At 42.7% G+C, this 23,893-nt stretch overlaps 1 protein-coding gene across 1 annotated transcript in view; it reads right to left on the reverse strand.

Annotated features, from left to right (window-relative positions):
- Positions 1–2,814: 2,814 nt before the first annotated feature.
- Positions 2,815–23,893, reverse strand: part of LOC144692408 (cytochrome P450 4B1-like) — a 44,362-nt gene continuing 23,283 nt past the window's right edge. Inside the window, exons 7-12 of the mRNA XM_078561229.1 lie at positions 21,243–21,349; positions 18,787–18,977; positions 16,111–16,244; positions 14,370–14,434; positions 9,067–9,149; positions 2,815–3,650 (exon numbers count right to left, since the gene is read on the reverse strand). Of these exons, the coding sequence (XP_078417355.1) occupies positions 3,479–3,650; positions 9,067–9,149; positions 14,370–14,434; positions 16,111–16,244; positions 18,787–18,977; positions 21,243–21,349 (752 nt within the window). The 3' untranslated portion in view covers positions 2,815–3,478. The remainder of the gene's footprint in view (positions 3,651–9,066; positions 9,150–14,369; positions 14,435–16,110; positions 16,245–18,786; positions 18,978–21,242; positions 21,350–23,893) is intronic.

Consider the following 23,893-nt stretch of genomic DNA (forward strand, 5'->3'; position numbering starts at 1 on the left):
GCAGTGGCCACGACTCAGACTCACATGTAGGTACTGGCAGCTGTTCTCTGATACTCTGGAACTCCTGATGCTGTTGGTACACTTGGGTAGACACCTCAACAACAAGATCAAGAGAAAAACTACTAGGCATTCACAAGGTTAATCAGATTTAATTAAGTAACATGCTACAAATTATCATAATCATTAATTCGTTAATAATTAACTAATTTGCAACATATTTATTGTAAGACAATTGGGGCCAGATTTTTGCTACCGAGGAGGGTTAGTTCAAGTCAGGAAATTTTCCGACTTGGTAGACAAGCCTCGACTTAAAGGGCCCCATGAGACAATTTTCACTCCTGCTGAGTTCAGGTTTCCCTGTGTGATGGAGCAAGGGGGTGGGGGGAATAAGTTGGTGTGGAGGGGCATTGAGGGTGTCTGGATGGCAAAATTGGACCTTGTCGGGAAATGGGACGGAACTTCCGCAACTGGGTCCCACCTGCCATTTGTAAAGGTCTGCGGAGTCTTCTGACCTCGTGAAAATCCGGCCCTTAATCTCAGTAAAACTAATTTACCTTTTCCTTCTGCTTTTGCTATCACTTTCTCTCCTTACCCGTCCTCTTATGAAGGTGATGACTTGCAGTGGAGCGAAGATAAGAAACACTTTGTAAATTTGCCTCAATTACTTTTCTTCATTTGTAAGTCTGAACATTGAGTGTTGGTGAACTGTTCAACAAAGCAGCTATCAGAGTTGAGCTGATCCTCTTCTAATGCAGTATTCATGAGAAGAATGAGGGGAGATTTGATAGAAGTTTACAAAATTGTGAGGGGTATAGACAGAGTAGATGCGAGTAGGCTCTTTCCACTTAGATTAGGAGAAATAAACACGAGAGGACATGGCTTTAGGGTGAAAAGGGAAAGGTTTAGGGGGAACATTAGGGGGAACTTCTTCACTCAGAGAGTGGTGAGAGTGTGGAACGAGTTACCATCTGACATGATAAATGCGGGCTCACTCTTAAGTTTTAAGAATAAATTAGATACATGGATGGGAGAGGTCTGGAGGGTTATGGACTAGGTGCAGGTCAATGGGACTAGCAGAATAATATTTCGGCACAGACTAGAAGGGCCGAATGGCCTGTTTTCTGTGCTGTAGTGTTCTATGGTTCTATGTACATGGAAAGGAGGTCACTGGATAGCTATCAGGAGTGAAAACAGTAGCAACTCTTCATTTTGCTTTTCTCGGGCTGCTTAGGCCAATTATAGTGTTCCCCTCACTGCTATCTTAACTAAAATCAGTAAACTCAGCTTAGTACCTTAGCACATGATTCATTGAGGTATCATTGGAAAACAAAGTGAGCAGAGTGTAAAGCGGGCTGTTGATATGCTATTGGCTGTTTTAACATGAATACCCAAGTTGAATTTATATCGGAGTGTTCCTTTCTTCATCATTAAGCTTTCTTGTTCATTGTTGCTCACATTAAATTGAATGGTGCAGCATCATGTGGCATTTAAAGCTTTTTTTTGTGTGAATTTCTGGGTGGAATTTCAACTTTCAATGATAGTGTGTAACAAGTGTTACCGGTTCGACCGACAATTATAAACCTCTCCCAATTTCTCTTTCCCCTTTTTCAACTGGAAGGAAAATTGGGTGAAGTACATAATGGATGGTGCCTCACTTTGGTCACAAAGCTCATTAGGGAGTTTAGGATTGGAAGAACTGAGGGCAGTGAGTTCGGGGATGACACAGGAGGAGAAGCAGGAAAATAACAACAGAAGATACTAAGATGTTAGCAGTGGAAGGGCAGGATTTGGATCCTCTGAGCATCAGCCCCAGTGTAGGATGCAAAAGTAGCCAGGAGCAGTCCTGGGAAACTGAGTTGGGAGGATCAAGGTCAAGAGTTGGGAGGGCCAGGAGCATGTACAGAACTAGCCAATCAGAGATAAGTAGCAAACACTTGCTTATATTAAACAACTTTGTGGATCATTATAATAAATTTAACCATAATTGATTGAAAAGAGTGATAGATTTTAGAAGATATCTGTTGCAGGGTTTGTATGCTATCCACGAGACTTTTAATATTAGTAAATATGTTAATTAACATTTTATAACATGCTGTCTGTTATTTCCTTGTAATAAACTGTTGATTATTACTAACAATTTGCATTAGTGAGGTCAGAATCAATAACCTTAAATGCATATAATAATTAAAAGGACAGAGAAATTGGATTAGAGTCGATAGCTCCAGTTAAAGATTTAGTACCAGCCGGATCTGATGGGTGAAATGGCCTTTTTCTGAGCTAAACATTTCTATGATTCAATGAAATGTGCCTTGGCTGTTCATGTTCAGCTGTTCATATCAAAGAATTAATTTCAATTCAGCATTTTCACTGGAGTTATGATCAATTTCTAATTTTCTCAATATTAGGGGAAAAGAGAGAATCTCAGCACTCCAGGTAGACCAGAAACAAAGGACATTGAGCAGTAGTTTTGCCGAGTAATGAAGATAACAAATTGCTTTTGCCTGTGATCAAAAATATGCATTTGCATATACTTGTCAATGTGTCTGAATCTGTCACAATTTGTAAAAAAAGTAAGTAAAATAGAATAAAATGACTCCCATCAATTCTGCAATATATACACAAAGGGAACGACTTTAATATCAGGGTTTGGTTATAAACGACCTAAGCTTTGTTGTAATGGTTTACATCATTAAATCTACATCATCTTCTTAATGAGATTCCTACCTCGCAATTATTGTCACATGTTTAATATTTTTCTTTGCAATAACCCATGAAGTGATAGCGCAGACTGGTGGAAAACACTGTCAACAAATGTCCAATATGATATTTTTAATATCCCTTAAAGCCATAAGGATTTTGACTTTGTGTGATAATGTAAATCATTTAATCATAGAATCTCACAGCAAAGAAGGAGGTCATTCAGCCCATTCTGCTTGTGCTGGCCCCTTGTAAGAACTATTCAGTTAGTCTACTCTTCTCTGCTCTTCCCCCATAGCCTTTTTAAGTATATATATCCAATTCTTTTTTAAAAGTTATTATTGGATCTTCTTCCTCCAATCCTTCAGCATATTCCAGATCATCATAACTCACTTTAATAAAAAAAAATCTTCTTCTCATCTCTTGTTTTTTTTGCCAAGTATATTTAATCTGTGCCTTCTGGTTACCAACCCTGCTACCAGCAGAAACCGTTCCTCCTGATTCCAAAAGAAAAGATAATGTGGTGGGGTCCCCAGAGAATAATTAATAATAAAATGGGTGATAGCAAATCGGCAGCCCATTTATTTCTCTCCCGATTCTCTATTACCCATTTTAAACAATCTCACAAAGTCCAAATCTACCATATAGTGTTTTACAGGTAAATTATTAACCACATTCATACTGATTTGTCTGGTCTTGAAGTTGCTACTTTAAGAATAGCTATTATTTTTGTCAACTGGCAGAAGGAAACTGGTGGAGGGTTGCATTATTTTTTCCAGATTTACTTCTCCAGCATTTTAATCTTCAAGTGTACTCCATTTTTGGATCTGAGGACTATCTGTGGTGTTTTAATTGGTAGCTTTGATTCATCAACTTCCAGTTCAAATCGATTAAGAATCAGCGCGACAGCCACCTTCATTTCATTCATGGCAAATTGTTGACCAATGCAGTTCCTGCAAAAGAATGAAATACACTGGGTTTACAAGTGGGAGTTTTTCAATCCGTCTTTGGAAATATATGCAATCAGCAAATTACCTGTTCAAAAGAATCAAAGGGGAAATGCATTCTACTGAATTGATGGAATTGATTTTTGCGCTTGATCATTTTGGTGATTCACTTACCATTGCCTTAGACCCCTCAGCTTTTGATAGGACCTAATAGCAAGTATTTCTAAACAATGTACTGTCATATGATTACCCAGAAAAACTATGTCTGTGACCATCTAGTTCCTCCATCTATGCTATGAATGACAGTTTGGGAAAGAAATTGAGCTTGGTAGCGCCCATTGTTTGGTACTACATGTGCCCTTAGAGCTCGCAATGGCATTTGTGGTACATGTGTTTACTTGTGACACAAGTCACACTGGATACCATCTTGGTGCAGAGCAGATAGATAATCATGTCAGTCAGTGTGCAATGCTAATTTGATGCCAGTAGTGCTCCTAACCTCACACAGCTGCCACACATGTTAAGCAGCAAAAACATTGCCCCCACCAGCACTGTAAAGGGATTATCAACTTCTCACAGGTTAGTTGCTGGTTGATTTCCTTTGCCTGTTGTTATGATTCTATGAGCTTTTGGTGCTTTGTGTAGATGTTTCATGGTGCAAATGTCTACAGGGAATGGTGTAGCAGGTGCTGAAGGAATTTTTTGCTCATGTCAAGGCTTCTGCACACACTAGCTCTCAGACATGGATGCATTAGCAGGCATTATCCTTGGAATACAACATGACTTGGCAAATGCTAAGAGGTCATGCAGAGCAAGACAAGCTGATAGAAGAAGGAGGAGGAAGGAGAAGAGTAGAAGTGCTTTCAGCAGGAGGCTATATCTGTTAAGGGAGCAATTCTCCTACTTGATCGACAGAGAGGCACAATGTGTGAGACATCTGCACTTCAATAAGGGCATCATCACTGAAATTGGTTGCATCTGCTGCAGCCACAATTACAACCTCAGAGAAGGGCAAAGGCTGCATTGCCAGTGGCTGTAAAAATGACTGGTGATTAACTTTCAAGCATCCAACTCCTTCAAGACTGGAGCTGGTGTTATTTGTAGTATCTCAAGGTTTGCTGTCCACTATTGTGCAAGGGAGCTCACTGAAGTTATCCAAAAAGAGTTAACTACACTTCATTCAGGCACAACAAGCACATGCCTTTACTAGGATTGCAGGCTTCCACATGATTAAGAGTACATGGCAACTTTGCCATGTATCAGAGCTGAATCTTCCAGCTGGTGTGTGATCATAGGTAGTGAATCATGCAGGTCAATGCACACTATCCTGGCAGCAATCAAGATACCTTTGTTCTCGGCCAGGCCATTGTGCCAACTACTTTTGAGCCACTGCATCAAACCAAAGAGTGGCTTTGGGCGACAAGGGCTATCTGCTGACGACATGGCTCATGACTTGACTCCCACAAATGGGCAGCATGCGTACAATAAAAGCCATGCTGCCACAAGAAATGTGATAGAGCAGAACACTGACATACTGAAAAAATGCTTCCTCTGCCTGGAATGCACTGAAGGAGCCCTGCAGTACTCAGCAGAGCCAGTATCAGGACTCTTGGTGGTCTGCCACATGCTGCACAACCTTGCCATCATGAGGGTATGGCCCTTGCTGTGGGCTGTATGGTGAGCAGATGAGGAGCAAGAGAATGGGGATGAGGATGAATAAAGGAGGCAACTTAGAGAGCACTTTCTGTCCTGGCAGTAAATACCTCATTTGAGTGTGATACTAGTAACCACAATCTTAAATCCCCATTCACCATAATGCAAAAATAAAAACCATCACAAAATAAACATTCCAAATCAAGTCTATAAATGAAATCATCCCATATTGCATACAAAAGTAAACAAGTCACCCTTGAGCATTTTCTTGGTGCCTATCTTCAGTGTGCTGTTGCCTCAGTGGCTGTGCATGGCTGGTGTAAGGCTGCTGACTTTCAATGATTTGTAGATGGCCTTGGAGAATGACCTCAAGCAGTTCTGTGCCTAGGAGGTCCAGTTGCAGACTGCACCATTTCAACATGGGCTGCAGTAGTCTGAACTGGCAAGTTGGCAGACAACAGCAATGGCACTGGCAGTGTGGGAAACCAAATCCTATCATCCCCAGAGAGCACTGTGCTCTGTGGAACCACTGCCACGCTCCCAAGACAGCACCTCAACAATCCTAGTAATCTGTTGGACGGATTGCTGTGGCACAGTGCAAGTCCCTTTGCATACAGTAATCCACAGCCATGATGGCTGCAGCCTGAGCCATTTGATGGCTGCCACTCGTGCTGAAGTAGATGTTTTGACATCACCAATCAAGTGCTTATCATGGTTGGTTCCACAAGTGTGCAGACGGAGTTGGCCATCAATTCCATGGCACATGGAATTGACCACCACTTCCATGTTGGAAGGGATGGACCACAAGCTCTGGGCAAAGCCTTGTGCCAATCTGATGCTGGACTCCCCCATACTTCCTGACATTGAATGCAGGCTTCCTAGTGCACCAAGCATTTCAATATGCGTACCCATTAGTGCTCTTATATAAGTCTCCCATCAATGTTCTCATCTGAACCCTCTGCAGGAAAATCTGTTTGTAACCTCACCCTCAGGTGAACTGGCACCTGTGCTATCCTTGCCCTTGTGCTGGCTGCAGCCCACTTGTGCCTGGTGTCCCACCACATGCATAATCGCCCTTCTAATCTATCTTCTAAGATAGTGTTAGTATCTGAATTGGTGGTTGCGAGTGTGAAATCAAGTGACGGTGCTGTGTCTTCTTCATCTTTTTAGTGGTCCTCCACTGCCTGACCTTGCACCTCTTGAGTATCTGAAAGGAAAAAGGTTCAAGGGTAAGTCAGACGTGCACACTGACACCATCTGTAACTTCTAAATCAGAAGAGATTGTAGGATAAGGGGGAAGTGGGTGTGAAAAGGAGAATTAGGTATGGAGATACTGTCATCATTGGTTTCAACTCCACCGCTGGACATGGCCTAGGCAAGTGTTGTTCCAATAATAGCCAGCACTCTCTCCTCCATGGGGGTAGAACAAGCAGGTACACCTTGCCCCCTCCAGTTTGCTCCTGCTGCCTCCAGTTTTGTGCCACCTTGTTCTTCACGAAAGTGGGAAAATGTGTTAGTGAGTGATACAAAATCTGCTTGGGTGATGTGGATGTCATGGTTCATTAGTTGGAAGCCTATGTAAGTTGCAAGATGTGGGTACGAGGCTTTGAGCAGTGCTAGTATGTGAGGGTGAGATGAAACATATGAATGTTAAGTATGAGTCCTGATTGACAGACACTTTTAGTAGGCGAGTGATGGGGATGTGGTTATTTGAGCAGTGGCTGAGGCGACTTGTGCAGTTGGTAGAATATGGCATTTGAAGATGCGTTCACTGACCTTTGACTACTCGTGTGAGGTTATTGAACTTCTTGCAATACTGCATTCAGCTCCTCTGTGCTTGACTCCTGACATTGACCTCCATGTTTATCTGCTCCTGCTGCCCTTTGACAATGTACCTGGAGAACCACTTGCCCCACCTGCAGATAGATGACATTTCTCCTCCTTTCCACTTCCTCTACAAAGACCTCCAGTGCAACATCTGAAAACCTTAGAGCATGTGCTTTTCCATTTTCATCCATTCCTCACTGTTTCCCAGGTCAGATTCATTTTCTGCAGGACTACCAGCACCTAATACAGCCACATTGCAGCTTCCTTTTAAGAGGCACGGACTAGCTTTAAGCAGCTTTAAGTGACGCTAGGAAGTTACAATTTTGGACCCCTGGTGATGGGTGCAGCCAATAAAAAGTGTGATTAGCATTGGCTACATGCATAAATCATTGGCCCAGATTTTGCAGTCAGCAGTGAAGTGTGGGCCGCTTGCCGCTGACCTCAAGGAAACTGCCCACAAATATCACAGATATCACCTTTCTTTGCGTTAGTTTGAATCTGACGCCAAGTCTACGGAATCCCCAGGTGGCCAGCAACAGTAATGTCATCAAGGTTTCTAAGCAGCTAGTCTCATAGAATTCTCACAGAGAGCAAACCAGGAAGTAAAATACACTGAATATTATTCACTTTTTATAAATAATATAGACAATGAAATAAGGATCAGGGCATACACATTAGAAGCTGAAATATCATGACCAAACTTAAAAAAAAAATCATTTTTGTTATGTTAAAACCTGAGAGTTTTTATCATTGTAGAAGTGAATGTAAATGTGAAATTATTTTTTCTGGGCCAGGGAGGTTGTTCAAGAGTAGTTATGAATTAGTACCCAGTTATACCTCATTCGATAAGACACAACTATTTTAGGGATTTTTTTACACTGTAGAAAGGGAGGTTCACATCAGTTCAAGTGATTTCTTGAAGACTGTCGGTCTTCAACAGCACACCTTGTGGAGGAGCAGGGAATCACTGATAGCAACCTCCATATTTCCATGTTTAACTGTGTATATGGGAGATCAGAATTTGCTATCAGTTTCACAGTTGCAATGACAGCAAAAGCTGACAGTTTCATCATCATTACCATCTCAAAATCCAGGCCATTGTAATAAGTGAGTAGCACAATGTTGTCGTGTATGTACAATGATGTAGATTAATCACGCATTGCAATTCCCATCACCATTTTTAGGATTATCAAATTTAGACCTCCTTGCCTTCTAACTGAAAGGAGATTCTGGAGGACTTTGTCTGAATTCAAACCTCCACCCACTTCAAACATGATCCTTGCATCAAAGTGGGCAGGGATGAGGAGATTGGGGACACTGAGATTGGCATCTCTGGCTACCTGTTCACTAGCATTTTTTATCAGTCTGTACAACAGAAATCTCCATGAATTGATGTCAGTGAAATGCAGGATAAAGAATACATGGTATTTCACTGGCTATCTGCCAGCCAACTTGCCAGTTCAAGCAAACTGTCTCCAAATCTGCAGCTAAATCCAGATGTCCCTGGAGGGATAGAACAAGCTAAGCCTTTACTGCAATCTAGTGTAACTTTCTTCTTCACACCATGTACCCCTTTTATAATGGATATAAAAATGGGTATAATAATAATGGATATAGGAGTTCCTATATTTCCAAAATGGAGGCCATTCACTCCTTTTATTCTCTTCCATAGCTGCATCACTCCTTCTAACTCTTATAATCCAGTCCTCTGCTCCAGCTGCATGAAATCATTCTTTTATATGAGAAGCCCCCCCCCACCCCCCATATCATTTTGATCCTAGTGCTCTGGATCCCATTATCATATATTATTTAACATTAACATAAAACGTTCTGCTGAATTGGAATGATCCATTTAATACACCTGCGGAAAACTAGGTTCATATAAAAATAATTAGCTTCAAAAACAACATCAAATTCATAATCAATTATTCTGTTATCCTACCTTGGTCCTACAGAGAAAGGTATGTAGGCATGGTGGTGCCTTTTTTCTGAATTTTCTGGAGTAAACCTCAATGGGTTAAATACCTGATGTGAAAAGGCAATAGGAATACATTACCAACCTGGATTAGACATAAATGTGTTGTTTATATAGGATCATACAGAAACCACCAAAAAACTAGTTTATAGTAAACCTGTTCCACAAAGCGTTCACCTTATCTATACTGCTACAAAATCAGTGTTACATGTTTACATTACCACATAAAAGCTATAATATGGTGAATCACAAAGGCACTTGAGGTGAACTTGCCTGCAAATGAAGGGACCCAAGTTATTGTCACATAACACAGACATCCAGGCTAGGATTTTCTTAGCAGGGCAACTCCTGATGTTGGGACCAAATGTGGATCCTGAGCCCTCGTGGGCGGCCTTAATTGGTTGCTGCCAGGCCTGCCATCCAATCATGATGGCGGGCTGCCTCTCCAAGTTGCCAGCCCAATCAGAGGGTCGGTAGCACTAAAGCCTAGGAAGTGCCACCAAGAAGGGTAGCAACTGCTGAGGCTGCAAGTAGGACAAGAGGGTGGCTACATTTTGAGCTGCCTTTGCAGTAGATTTGAAAATGCTTTTCTCTGACAGGGCCAGGCAGACAGGCGCCAACAATTTGAAGAGTAACGCCTCTAGTGGCATCAGGGTCATGTGGTGGCCTTTGCTGCAGTGCTCCCTCCTTGTGCCATGGAGCCTCCAAATGTGTTGGGGTACCACCTGCTGGGAAGCCGTGAGGAGGCTGCCTCCATGCAGCTGGAGGCCTGCTCATGCAGCATGGGCAGCTCTGTTTTTTCAAATTCAGGGTGTGGGCATTGCTAGCTAGGCCAGCATTTATTGCCCATCCCTAATTGCCCTTGAGAAGGTGGTGCTGAGCTGCCTTCTTGAACCACTGCAATCCATATGGTGTAGGTATACCCACATTGCTGTTAGGGAGGGAGTTCCAGGATTTTGACACAGCAACAGTGAAGGAATGGTGATATATTTCCAAGTCAGGATAGTGAGTGGCTTGGAGGGGAACGTACAGGTGATGGTGTTCCCATGCATCTGCTGCCCTTGTCCTTCAAGATGGCATAGGTCGTGGGTTAGGAAGGTGCTGTCTAAGGAGCCTTGGTGAGTTCCTGCAGTGCATCTGCTAGATGGTACAGTGTGCCAATGTGCGTCAGCGGTGGAGGGAGTGAATGTTTGTGGATGGGATGCCAATCAGCGGACTGCATTGTCCTGGATGGTGACGAGCTTCTTGAGTGTTATGGGAGCTGCACTCATCCAGGCAAGTGGAGAGTATTCCATTGTACTCCTGACTTGTGCCTTGTGCATTGTGGACAGGCTTTTGGGGGTCAGGAAGTAAGTTACTCGTCACAGGATTCCTAGCCTCTGACCTGCTCTTGTAGCCACAGTATTTATATGGCTACTCCAGTTCAGTTTCTGGTCAATGATAATCCCCAGGATGTTGATAGTAGGGGATTCAGCAATTGATAATTGGTAATGAATTGGTAATGCTATTGAATGTCAAAGGGCAATGGTTAGATTCTCTCTTGTTGGAGATGTTCATTGCCTGGCCCTTGTGTGGCGTGAATGTTACTTGCCACTTGTCAGTCCAAGCCTGAATATTGTCCAGGTCTTGTCACATTTGGACATGGACTGCTTCAGTATCTGAGGAGTCGCAAATGATGCCACACTTGGTCAAGTGCGGCCTTGATGTCAAGGGCAGTCACTCTCACCTCACCTCGGGAGTTCAACTCTTTTGTCCATAGTTTGAACCAAAGCTGGAATGAGGTCAGGAGCTGAGTGGCCTGGTGGAACCCAAACTGAGCGTCAGTGAGCAGATTATTGCTAAGCAAGTGGCCCCTTCCATCACTTTACTGATGATCAAGAGTAGACTGATGGGGCGGTAATTGGCCGGGTTGGATTTGACCTACTTTTTGTGTAGAGGACATACCTGGGCAATTTTCCACATTGCTGGGTAGATGTCAGTGTTGCAGCTGTACTTGAACAGCTTGGCTAGGCAAGTTCTGAAGCACCAGTCTTCAGTATTACTGTTGGAATATTGTCAGGGCCCATACTATTTGCAATATCCAGTGCCTTCAGCCGTTTCTTGATATCACGTGGGTTGAATCGAATTGGTTGAATACTTGCAGCTGTGATGCTGGGGATCTGCGGAGGAGGCCGAGATGGATCATCCACTCGGCACTTCTGGTTGAAGATTTTTTCAAATGCTTCAGCATTATCTTTTGCACTGATGTGCTGGGCTCCCCCATCATTGAAGTTGGGGATATTTATGGAACCACCACCACCTGTGAGTTTTTTAATTGTCCATGACCATTCACATTTGGATGTGGCAGGACTGCAGAGCTTAGATCTGATCTGTTGGTTGTGGGATTGCTTAGTTCTGTCTATTGCATGCTGCATACGCAGTTTGGCATGCAAGTAGTCCTGTGTTGTAGCTTCACCAGGTTGACACCTCATTTGGTGCTGCTCCTGGCATGCCTTCCTGCACTCTTCATTGAACCAGGCTGATCCCCTGGCTTGGTGGTGATGGTAAAGTGGGGGATCTACCAGGTCATGAGGTTACAGATTATGGTTGAGTATAGTTCTGCTGCTGCTGATGGCCCACAGTGCCTCATGGATGCCCAGTCTTGAGTTGCTAGATCTGTTTGAAATCCAGCTCATTTAGCACAATGGTAGTGCCACACAACATAATGGAGGGTATCTTCAATGTGAAGGTGGGACATCATTTCCACGAGGACTGTGCGGTGGTCATCCCTACAGATACTGTCATGGACAGTTGCATCTGCGGCAGGCAGATTGGTGAGGATGAGGTCAAGTATGTTTTTCCCTCTTGTTGGTTTCCTCACCACCTGCCACAGACCCAGTCTAGCAGCTATGTCCTTTAGGACTCGGCTAGCTCAGTCAGTAGTGGTGCTACCGAGCCACACTTGGTGATGGACATTGAAGTTCCCTATCCAGAGTACACTCTGTGTCCTCGTCACCCTCAGTGGTGTTCAACATGGAGGAGCACTGATTCATCAGCTGAGGGGGCACAATCAGGAGGTTTTCTTGCTCATGTTTGACCTGATGCCATGAGACTTCATGGGGTCCAGAGTCAATGTTGAGGACTCCCAGGGCACTTCCCTCCCAACTGTATACCACTGTGCCACCGCCTCTGCTGGGTCTGTCCTGCTGTGAGACTGCTACTGGCAAAATGCCAGTGGTCCAGGAAAATGGCCACCTTTAATTATTCAAATTGGCTGTCTGCCTCTGGTCAAGGTGGCTGAGTCGCTGCCATTCCCATTGCTATTGGCCAGGAAGTGGAACTGCTTCGGGGAGCCATTCCAACGTGGCTCCCTGGCATTTTACCAGCCCCTGTCTCAGTCTTCAACTCGGGGACTAGTAAAATCGCAATCCAGATGTGTATTTCTCACTGACAAGTGAGGTCAGTTTTACAATATTGTATTTATATATCACATGTGGGATATAAATGTATTAACATTTTTATCTCAATAATGGATAGAAACTATTAAATTCCTCTGTTACACCGAAAATACATCTCAATATCAATCCTGTTGAATGCACAATATACAATAGTGCTGTTATTCAAATCATATGATTCAACAGTGGGAGACAATTATTTATCACCATCATTCCGATTCAACTGTAGTAATTAATAACTTTGTTAAAAATAATAAAGCAACACTTTAAGCACGCTTCATGGTAACACCATTTTAAGGTGATAACTGAGATAACAATAAACTTCCCAAGCTTTGTTCTGGTATCTATTGATGTATTTCTGCCTTAAAAGTTGCTACTGTATACTGTATATTATCCCAGACATGTTTTATTTTGGTCTCAGCAATTCAAAGGACTTGCAGAAACCCTCTACCATGATGGACTTACTTTCATCCCTATCCCACATTCCAACTGGTGACACTGGTTGTTGAAGGCTGTGCTTACTGGCTTATTTGTAACAATGAGGAATGCCACATTTTACAAACAGCAACAACCCAGCCTCAAATAGGAATGCTCTGATGACTTAGTAGAAAGGTACAGATAAAGAGACTTCTGTGGGGTTCTCCTGATCTCTCACTGGGCAATAGATGTAAACTGTTTTTTGCTGCTTACCCCATTTCTCTGGGTGGTCCACTGACCACTTGCTGGAGAAACCCACCACCCTCCCTCAGCTGGAGATTCTAGGTAAAAACATCTAATATTCTACAGAATTGATTCAATCAGGTAGAAACTACAGAATAGACTTTGTAAGTCATTGTCCCCCACTGGCACCCATTAGAAAATCGCGAGTGGATTTTCCCCCATTTTCTTTTAGATGCTGGTGGTAGGAGATGACTCCGCAAATCTACCACACATCCACTTTAACATATTGTGCATTTTTTGTGCATATTCAGCCATAGTGAGTGGAAGTCTTGTGGGGCAGGTGAGTAACGTCCCTGCCTCTGAGCCAGAAGCTCCAAGTGGGAGCCCCGCTCCAAGATTTGATGACCACAGAAGATGCGTTCACAATGCGGCCAAGCAGGTTGATTGTCAACCTGCAACTCCTTCCAACATGCCTATAGCAGGTGGTAAAGAGTAGAAGAGACTCCTGGTCATTCATTCTTGATACAGAGTGGCGCACCTCAAGCTATAGCTTCTTCCTTCAGGCTAGTGACGTGTTCCAAGAAAACAAGCTATGGAAAACAGATGTAAGCATGTGCTTTGTCTGCCTCACGTGTCTCTAGGCGTAGGAAGTCTTCAAAGTTTAAGTCAACCATAGTGCTGCATATTCCATGATCAAATGTTATACTTTTTGTTATACACCCAAACAATAAATGAAAGCAAAATACTGCAGATGCTGGACATCTGAAATAAAAACAGAAAATGCTGGAAAAGCTCAGCAGGTCTGGCAGCACCTGGGAGAGAGAAACAGAGTGAAGAAGAGTCATACAGACTCAAAACATTAACTCTGTTTCTCTCTCCACAGATGCTGCCAGACCTGCTGAGTTTTTCCAGCATTTTCTGTTTTTATTTCAAGCAATAAATGAGCTGCTCAAATAATATTTTACAAAAATACACAAATTAATGAATACCTAAAACATTGTACCTTCGCTGAACTTTTGGCAGACAAATATGATGCAAGTCAAATTAATGGGGAAAAAAAATTAGGGACTTGTTTATGGAGGCACTGGCATAATGTCTAGTGATAATAGACTAATAGGATGGCTGTCATATAATGACTCTGTCACTTATTATCTCAGTAATGGAAAAGGAAATTACCTCAGGATTATCCCAGAACCGTGGATTCCTGTGGAGGCTGTAGATACTTAATGCAACCAGGCAACCTGTAAAATATAATTCAATATCTTCAGCAGCAATTTCATAAGTTCATGCATGTCACTCATTCCTCTTGATTTCAAGTCTTCTTACACTGCGCACCATTTCCTAGACTAGATGGCAACCAAGGCAGTCTGCTGCAAAGTTCCTGCTAATGATGCCAAATTTGAGATGGCACCGGAAGCTGTGCAAAAGCCTTCTGATATTCCCTCTTTATGGAAAAGTGTCTGATTTTCTACTTGATATTTCCCAACACCTGAGATTTTGTACTTTGTGCTTATGCCAAGTTAGTATTTTACTCAGTAATCCATGAACTCTGGAAAAGTTTAGAATGAATTAGCACATATAATTTAACTTTATTTTCATCAAATAATTTCAAACAAATCTACAACAAATTTCAAACTAGAGTTAGGGTCAGTGATTGCAATTCATTCCTATTAATTACCTATTAATCTATCTTGAGCATTCAATTAGTGTATATTCTTGCAGCTTTTCCCTTCTGTTCTGTGTTGCTCTTGAGCCCATTGAGCCCCTTATCAGGATTGATAAACAAATTATTTTACTCTAATTAAGCAATGTGGAAGATGTGGTTCCTTTAATAGTCCTTCCAACATTTCACCCATATTTCAAGACTATGTCAAGCAGATGACTCATTACGCTGCAGGAGCACTCAGCAATTGAAGAATGGAAGAAGAAGGGGCAGATGAAGCAGTTTTTCCTCAGCTGACCCACTGAAAATACTGAAGTAGTGCCGGATAGAAGGCAAATACAGGAAGTCACTAAAAATGTAATCAACTGTTATAAAGCCATCCCGTTACCCAGCACCAAGAGGTACAAGGCCGCCTACATGACGTTCCCATACAATAAACATGCCATAACATTTGTTTCTCTTATTCATGTAGTACTTAAACACAATGCAAGATTAGAATGAATAGAAATGTGGCAGATAGTGGCTGGAATTTTCTGGCCCCTCCTGCTGGCGGGATCTTCCGGTCCTGCCTAAGTCAATGAACATTTGAATAGCTCGCCGCGGGGAAACCTGCCATGGCTGGGCTGGAAAATTCCAGCCAGCGTTATTAAGGGAAGCAAAAAGATACAAGTATGATAGTTGCCTAAATGTTAAAAATAACATTTTGTGTGACAACCACTCAGAGAGCAAGTGGAATGTTGGGGACATAAACAGATCCATGGAATTGATGGGAATACCCAGCAAAAAAAAACGCCCTCTAAAAAGAAATTCCACACTGCACAACTGTGATATTTACAACTCCTATGTCAGCCATCCTTCAAACCTCTCTGAGATTGCAAGCATTTAGAGCACCATCCTAGGCAATTTTGTGCTGTAAATTTGCAAATTCTAAGAACTACATTGAGACTGCTAAAACTTATTTCACACAGCATCATCACTAAAGCTGTCACACACACAAAAGTCTTAGGTAGAAAAGGATCAATGATTTCCTTCACTTGATTTTCATTAAACAAACAAATGATACAACAGTGCCAGAAATCATCAATGCTTCGCTGGTGTTTATAATATCACCATGTACCAAATATAGCACTCACTTATCTCTGACGAGAAGGCAGTTGTTTATAAATGGATAATAGAGAACAAGAATAGATACCAATAGTAACTAAATACTTGACAATAATTTGCTCATATAATTAAATTTCTGAAATACTAGACCTTCAGGTACATGCTTCCCATCAGGGAATACAAGTGGCTTGGTCAGTTTCCTGGACACTCCTGGTAGAGGGGGATAAAGCCGTAGAGATTCCTTTAGACACATTGTGGTGTAAGGCATCTTACTTAGGAATTCCCTGAAAATACAAAATTTAAAAAATGAATTCTGAATAGGGTTAAATAAAATTAATTGACATATTTCAGTTGAACTAGTTTATTTTTACTGACAGAGGGACCCAAGGCTGTGCGACTGATCTAATGGGCAACCACAGACGGACAGGTGGTAACTTAGACTTTGTGTGATTGCGTAAAATGGGCAATAGCGAATTGGCAGTCCAAATTACTTTGGTCAAAATCAAAATTATCCACTGCATCATGCTTCAAACTCTTAGAGGACCATGCTTCAAGAACACATTCTCAACCAATAGGTGTCCTCTCTTACATATTGCTTACAAATTGTTGCCAGCACACATTGAATGCCTGTTTCATTTCTTTTTAAAATTAAATGCAGTATATAGAATGCTGTTTCTTGTCACACTGGTGAGTTTTTAGGGAGTTTCAATGACTTGTCAACATTAGTCCTGCTTTGGAGTAATTCTGCAGCCTACATTTTCAAGTTTTGTCCAATTTAAGCATATTTTTATTCTTTAGGAGCTTTGTTCCATTCCAAATATGCACGACGTACTTGTATTGAATTCAAACCAAATATATGTTTTGAATTTCAACAGTGCTATCACCATGATTTTAAATTAAATCTGCCCCCTTTAACAGAACAAGGACATAACCTGGATTTAATATAAGGTTAGGTTTTCAGCTGCAGCAAAACACAACATTGGGGTCATTTTAACTTTCACAACCAGACAAGAAACAATTGGTAACACATTAACAGTCTGCTTCATATCATGCTCAACTTTCTTTTCCACTGACTTCATTCAATCCCTAAGCTGAGAGTTCCTAATCTGGTGGCTCAGTTCAGACCTGGCATATCTTTGGAAATGATCTTCCAAGTAGCTGAGGTACACACGCCCTCCAGTTAGGAAAATGCAGGTCAAAGGTGGGGTTCAGACTAGGGAATCAATCTGGAATTCAAAGAAATTTTTTTTTTTTCTGATAAACATTGATCGGCCATCTTACACATCATCAGGCTAAGGGGTATATGACCAGGATTGGGAGGCGATGGACTGTGTAAACATCTCTGTAGCAGGTGGGTGAGTACCAAGCAGTTTCTGGCTGCGCGCATAGGGTATAACTGCCTGGATAGTAGCCTGAGGATCACTATCTGAGCTGTAATAAATGTTCAAAATGAAGTTGAAATATTTGCCATGACTGGGGTGTGGGGTGCAGTACAGAAAATATCTTAGAGAAAAATGAGATGAACAGAAGCCTAATACCAGATGGTTGACAAAGTGGATATGTTGTTGTATGATGCGGATCCAAGCAGAGTTGCCATTTGGCAGAATCACAACATGATAGCACTGCACTGTGCATGTCTGGAAATGGCACTTCTACGTCATCTATGATACTCTGGATTCTTGAGAACTCTGTCTTCCAGAACGCCTCCTTTCCAAATGATGAGTGTGTTGCCACTTGCAAACAATGCCCCTGTCACTAGCTTGATCCATCTGGGAACAGTTGACTGATTGATCTGGCAAATGTCTTTAGCGGTGGCTTAGAAAGATTTGATGACTCAAGTGTGAAGCACTAATCCTGTGGTACAAGTTTTCGTGTGTCAGCCCTCAGGGCATAGTGCCAAAGCATTGATTGTCATATTGTCATACCCATGAGGGACATTTGAGTTTATGGATACAGGGGAAAGGTGGTGCAGATATAATATGTGAGGTACACTTGCATACTCCTTTCTTGTCAATAACTACTCTTCCTCCTTCAAATCTAAATGTACATTGGAACCCCATTTTTCCCACTTTTTTCATTGCAAGTGATATAGCAGCTGGAAGCTAGACAATTGTAAAAGATACAGCTAGAGGTAAAAGCTTTGCAATGCAAAAAAATCAGACCTAAACTGAAAAAAAACATATGCTAATAGTAAGCAAAAACAATTCTAAACTTTGCGAACAATAAAATCTCTCTAATAATCCTGCACTGAGAGAACAGAATCAATAAACTGCTGCACCAGTTCAACAGCAGCGTTGGTGAGCAGACAATGAGAAAACTGTTAAATTCAGTGTGGGATTGACTCAAATAATATGAGGCTTACAATGATCAACAAACAACCCTCACAACACTAACATTTTTTCACCTCAGTGGGAAAGGTACGAATCAGGCATTCTGCCCATAGCCTTATCTCCTCAATCATATTTATATTGAAGCCTATGTTCTCTGATTCTACATTCCTGACTTAATTTAAAGTAGTGTTCTAAGCTACTTGATATACCTCAGTGACCCCTGTTGACTAGCTTTCTAGATGAATCATTTCTCATCACCCATCTCCTTTACACTGGGATCGGTCCTGCTGCTTTTCTATGCTTTCTAGTCATTGTCTGATTATGTTTCCCCAAGATGTGCTGACCAGAATTAAACACAGTACTCTTTATGTGGACTGAAAAATTTTGCATGCTAATTCATGTAAAGCACGATGATGTAAAAAAAAATTCTGTTCAAGAAAGTCTGATTTTACATCATATAACCACAGACAAGAGTAAAATTTATTCCAAAATTCACCATTCAAATTTCTCCTGTCCCTCCAGAAGCTCATGGATCTCCTCTCTGCACTTCTGCTGGTGTTCTGGGTGTTGAGCCAGACAGTACAGGAGCCAGGAGATTCCACTAGCTGTAGTATCATGGCCTTCAAACATGAATGTGTCCACCTCTGCTCGAAGGTCTTCATCCGATAATCCCATTCCATTTTCATCCTAAAGCAAAATTATTGTTACACTGAGTCAGGACCAATTGTCTGCCATAAAATTATTCTCAATGGAGAAAAGGTAATGGATATTATTGATAAATTATTGTTAGTCTACAGACTAGAAACCCATTAGAAAATGAAATGAGTTATTTTTCCCTGTCATTCTAATACATTTTCATGGATATTACAACTAACTGTGAAGTGAAAACACAAGTGTCAGAATGAGTATTGCGTTGAAATTGTTGAATTTAATGGCCTTGAAAATCCATAGGGCATTTGCAGTGCTGTGCCCTGGAGGCAGGACTTCCACACACTGAGGTCTGGGTTTTTCCAGAGTCGGAAGAGCTCCATGCCTTAGCCAAAATGGCACCGGAGCCCTCATTCTGGAAGTCCCACCTCCAAACCTGTCATCCGCCATTTTCACCGGGGGTGGAGGGAATGGGGGTGGATTGTACTTTGCACATCTGTGGTTCCCGGAGGCAGCTGCACATGTAAAAGTGCAGCTGTCTTCGAATAGATCCAATTTTTGTTACTGGGATTTCCAAAACATGACTTGTGGGCTTTAGATATTTGAGGAAACGTTCTAAAGCTGCCAGAGTTATTGGGAGAGGTAAGGTAACCCTTTTGGAGAAGTAAGGTGCCATTTGAGAGAGGTCAGGTGCCTCTTTGGGAGAGGGGTTAAGTGCCCCATGGGATTGTTGAGTAGACATGAATGTGCGTAAAAAGTGGATAAGCTCTATAGAACTGCCTAGTCATTTAAATCCCCCAAGTCATTTAAATTTTTGAAAGAAAACGTCCAGACTGCAGTTGAAAAAAAATCAGTGCTTGTTATTTCATTGTTTGTTTACATACGGATTAGTGCTGCTTGACTGTTTCTACAACCTGTCATCACAATGGGGACCTTTAAGTTCACAGTTTGACAGCTAGTGGTTATTAAGAGATTAGCTGTCTCTGATGTGGGACTATGAATACAAATGCATGTTTTCATAAGGGATAAAGTACTCAAAGGGATTTAAATTTTATCAATGAGGGTGTTTTTTTTAAATATAGTGACATCTGCAATAGACACTTAAAACTTTTTTTATTTCATCTCACCATTCCTCCTAAGGTATGTTCATGGTGGATACTGGGTGAGTTGACATGAAGGATGTAAGGGCATAGGGTGGTGGGTGGGGCAGCATGGGTAGGCATGAGTTGGCACTAAGTTGGCTAAAGGGCTATGGAGATGAGTGGGGTTCATTGGCTGGCATGGAGGATATGAAGGACTATTGCGTGGCTAGAGGGGCATAGGTTGGAATGAGGGTATGGGGTCATGGGGATGGGTGGGGGGCATGAGGTGGCATGTGTTGGCGTGGGTCGTGTGGGGGGGGGGTGAGGGCTAGAGGGCTGATTTTGTCTTGTTGTTTTCATTGTAACTGGGAGGAAGTCCCAAAGTACCACGCCGGCCATTTCAACAGCCTGCCTTGGCACTGGCAATCCTTGTGGCTGCCTCCGAATTCTTTCCGGGGACAGCAGGCCCAATTCTGTTTCACAACCACCCCCAGAGAGAGTATTGAAGATTTAGGGCATTTTCTCCTGAGTTGGGGTTGCAGTGTTGGAATTTTCCCGACTCTCTGCTCCAGACTCAGGAACAAAAATTTGTCCCCAAGTTGGCTTGCAGTAAGTTGCAGAGGTTAACTCACTCAATGTACCATTTGTAGTTTAATAGCACAACTCCCTAATTTGGGAATAATGCATTGGAGGGGTGATAGGAATGCTAAGCAGGCTGGGGAAACAACAGATAACTCAGGAAGAGTTTGGCTCAGAGAACAGAATGTCAGGTGGCTGAACTGCGTGGCTATTGTGTGATCTGTAGTATTTTTAACATAGAGCTTCAAGTGGAAGATCTGACAGTCACCCAAAGAAGGAAACAAGGTATTGAAAGGATGCAATGTCAATGAGACCAATCTTCAGATATTCCTGAATAAAACCCAGCAAAATAGAAAAAGACCTGAGAAAGAAAGCCCGGATGCCATATTAAGGGGGGTAGCAGTGGTACCAAGTGCCACTCCCCTTACCGCCTTGGATAGCAGATGAGTATTGGAAAAAGATTAGTCATCTGACAAGGGTAGGCAAAGTAACACTCTTCCTTGTAATTGTGGGCAGTAGCACACTACTCATCTTCTAAAATGAAGAGCTACACGACACAGATATTTTAAAAAATGAAATGATCACTTTTTCCCACTCAGCATAAAATCCATGTTCATAACCATAACTACTTATAGGTACCAACCCTTGAACACAGAAGAATATCCAAGAAGTCACAATGCTTCTTTTCTTTGATTCTTTCCAGTTCCTTCTCATTTTTCAGTGCCTCCTTCCTCTGGCGTATCACGTTGTCTGGCAAAAGAATATTTTAATTTTGGTGAATGTCCCAGTTGAAGGCTGCATAGAAGAACCCATACTAAATATACCATTCTGATGTCAACAGAGAATGGGAGGAATCGTTGACCTAAAATCATGTCCTGACACTGGCAATATGATTTAGACCGATAACATGCTTAACCAGCCCCAAGATCACCTTGGATGAGGATTCTGAGGACCCACTCAATGTAGAGCCAGCTTTCAGCTGCACCCTCCATCACACAACTCGTGCAATCTAGTTTTAGGGCAGGCTCAGGGTCACCATCTGGTGAGCACAGTACATATTTGGGCCCACAGCAGACGGAGGCAGTGACAGCCAAGATCACCAACACTCAGAGGACTGCTGGAGGCCAGTCTTCTGCCTGATCTCCGGCACCCCCCCCCACAACTCACCACCTCCGCACCCTCCCCCTCCCCCAACCACCCCCACCACCCGCCACCCTCACTGATCTGGGATCTCTCCCTGTTGTTGTGGGTGATCTTTTCCTGCATAAAGACCGATGGGCATACTTTGAGCAGAACGGATGTCAAAGCAGATGATGTGCTTGCTTGCCATCTGTGTGTGTTGACTGGACCTATGTAAGGGCTGAAGATGCAACTTGGACAGGATGTGACAAGAGATGAAGATGTAAAAGTATGTGAGAGAGAATCAGTGATGATGTCCCTTGTGCTGGTAGCGTGTGAGATCCCTGTGGATTCTAACACAGATTGTGGATGCCTTTTGGTCCTGTGAGAGTGTGAGGGGAAGATCAACCTACCCTGGCGGAGTGGATGAGATCATTTACCCTCTTCCTGCACTGGATGGCAGTCCTCTTCTGCACCATGTTGGCACTGACCACATTGGTGACCTCCTGCCAGGCCTTTGTGTTGGTGGACTCTGGCGTACAGGGGAAAAGCATCTCCTGCCGGTCCTCGACTGCCTGGAGGCGGTTGGTGCCGTCAGTGCACAATCACTAAATTTCGAAGCTGTGGTCTTCTTCCTTCTCGGGGTCATTCTGGTGCATGCCATGACAAGTCCTGGGCTGCAGAGAGTGATCGTGTGTACGTGTGCAGTTTAAATATGGTGCCCAGATATGTGAGCTGATGAGGTAATGGCGGGGCCCGCCCCGCCACAAGATATGATGTGCTGCATGTTCACGCATGTATAATGAGCTAAAGGATGGACGATCTGGTGTGGAAACCTACCACGCCAGCCGGTGGAAATCATGTCGCCTTTCCTGCCCGTCATCGCACTTAGTCTCCGGAGTGGAAAATTCTGCCTTATGTGTGCAATATGTGTGCAGTGACAGATGAAAGTGAGATAGACTAGGATGAACAGTTTCTGTTCATGCATGATAACTTTCTTTATAGACCATGTATGTGGGTAAATTGCAGCTGCAAATGATAATGCATGCAAGGTGCTTTTTATCTTTTTAAGAAGAGGGGAATGTTTGGAAAAATGCCTTTGTGCATTGCTGCCTTTTGTGTGTACTCTGGCTTGCCATAGTCATGTGACCTCTGAGGTCATCTGGGATAAAGCAAAGGCTTTGGACAGAAGCCTTTTTACCTACCATATGAAACATGTAAATGGTAAAAGGTATAATGTGGCCACAGCTGCCAAACTATCACTGCGGAGGGGCTGTCCCTCTACTGGGTAGCCTGTGGCCACCATTGTGGCCAATGCAGCCTCGTGGCCCATGCTGAGATGGTTTGTGGGATGCACCTCTCCGCCTCAGCCCTCCTCTCCCAGCCAGCCTCCCGGAGGCCACCACTATGTCATCAACAGGCTCTAGCCACATTGAGGGGCCTGTCCGCCAACTGGAAATCCAGACAGTTTGTGAAGAGTGTCGTCAACTGGCACTTGAATTGCCCTAATTGGCTATCTGCCAATTAGGTTAGGGTAGGGTAGCCATCAACCCCCCCCAACCCACCACTGCACCCCCTGCCCCTCCCCCTAACCCCAGAAGCCACCTCCCTGAAAATAGGCTGGAGGCAGGAACATGCCAGACGGTAGTGAAAAATTGCTGGCATAGCTACCTCCAAATCTGCCTCTGCCTCGGAATGAAAATTCATCCCAAACACTCTGCCCTTACATATACCTTACAATAATATTTTAAATTGCCACTTGCAGTTAAGTAGCAAAACTTCATAGAAATTTAGGGAAAAAAAGCCAAATGGATTTGGTTTGTGCATGGATTTTTCTTTACAGTCTAGGTGTGATGACACTTATGCTTTGTGCTTTGGCAAAACACCTGTATTTTCTATTTGTGAGAAATCCCTTTAATTCCAAAATGAAACCAAAATAACTCTGAAAAAAGTATAATTGGACTTCCCAGCAAGCATTTTCATTCCGAGAAATGCCCCTGTGACCTGAGTTTGGTATGGGAATGAAAGTTCAAAAGCAAAGGGTAAATAGACGGTTAATTGGGAGATTGAATTAGAGCTGGTCTGAGAAACTACAGTCCAGAACACAGAATTTATGTGAGGGAAAGTAAGCAAAGCTCTCTGTGAATTGATCAGTTTTTGGTTTGGCAGTAAGAA

The sequence above is a fragment of the Cetorhinus maximus genome, chromosome 17 (assembly GCF_964194155.1).
Source record: "Cetorhinus maximus chromosome 17, sCetMax3.hap1.1, whole genome shotgun sequence".
Lineage (NCBI taxonomy): Eukaryota > Metazoa > Chordata > Chondrichthyes > Lamniformes > Cetorhinidae > Cetorhinus > Cetorhinus maximus.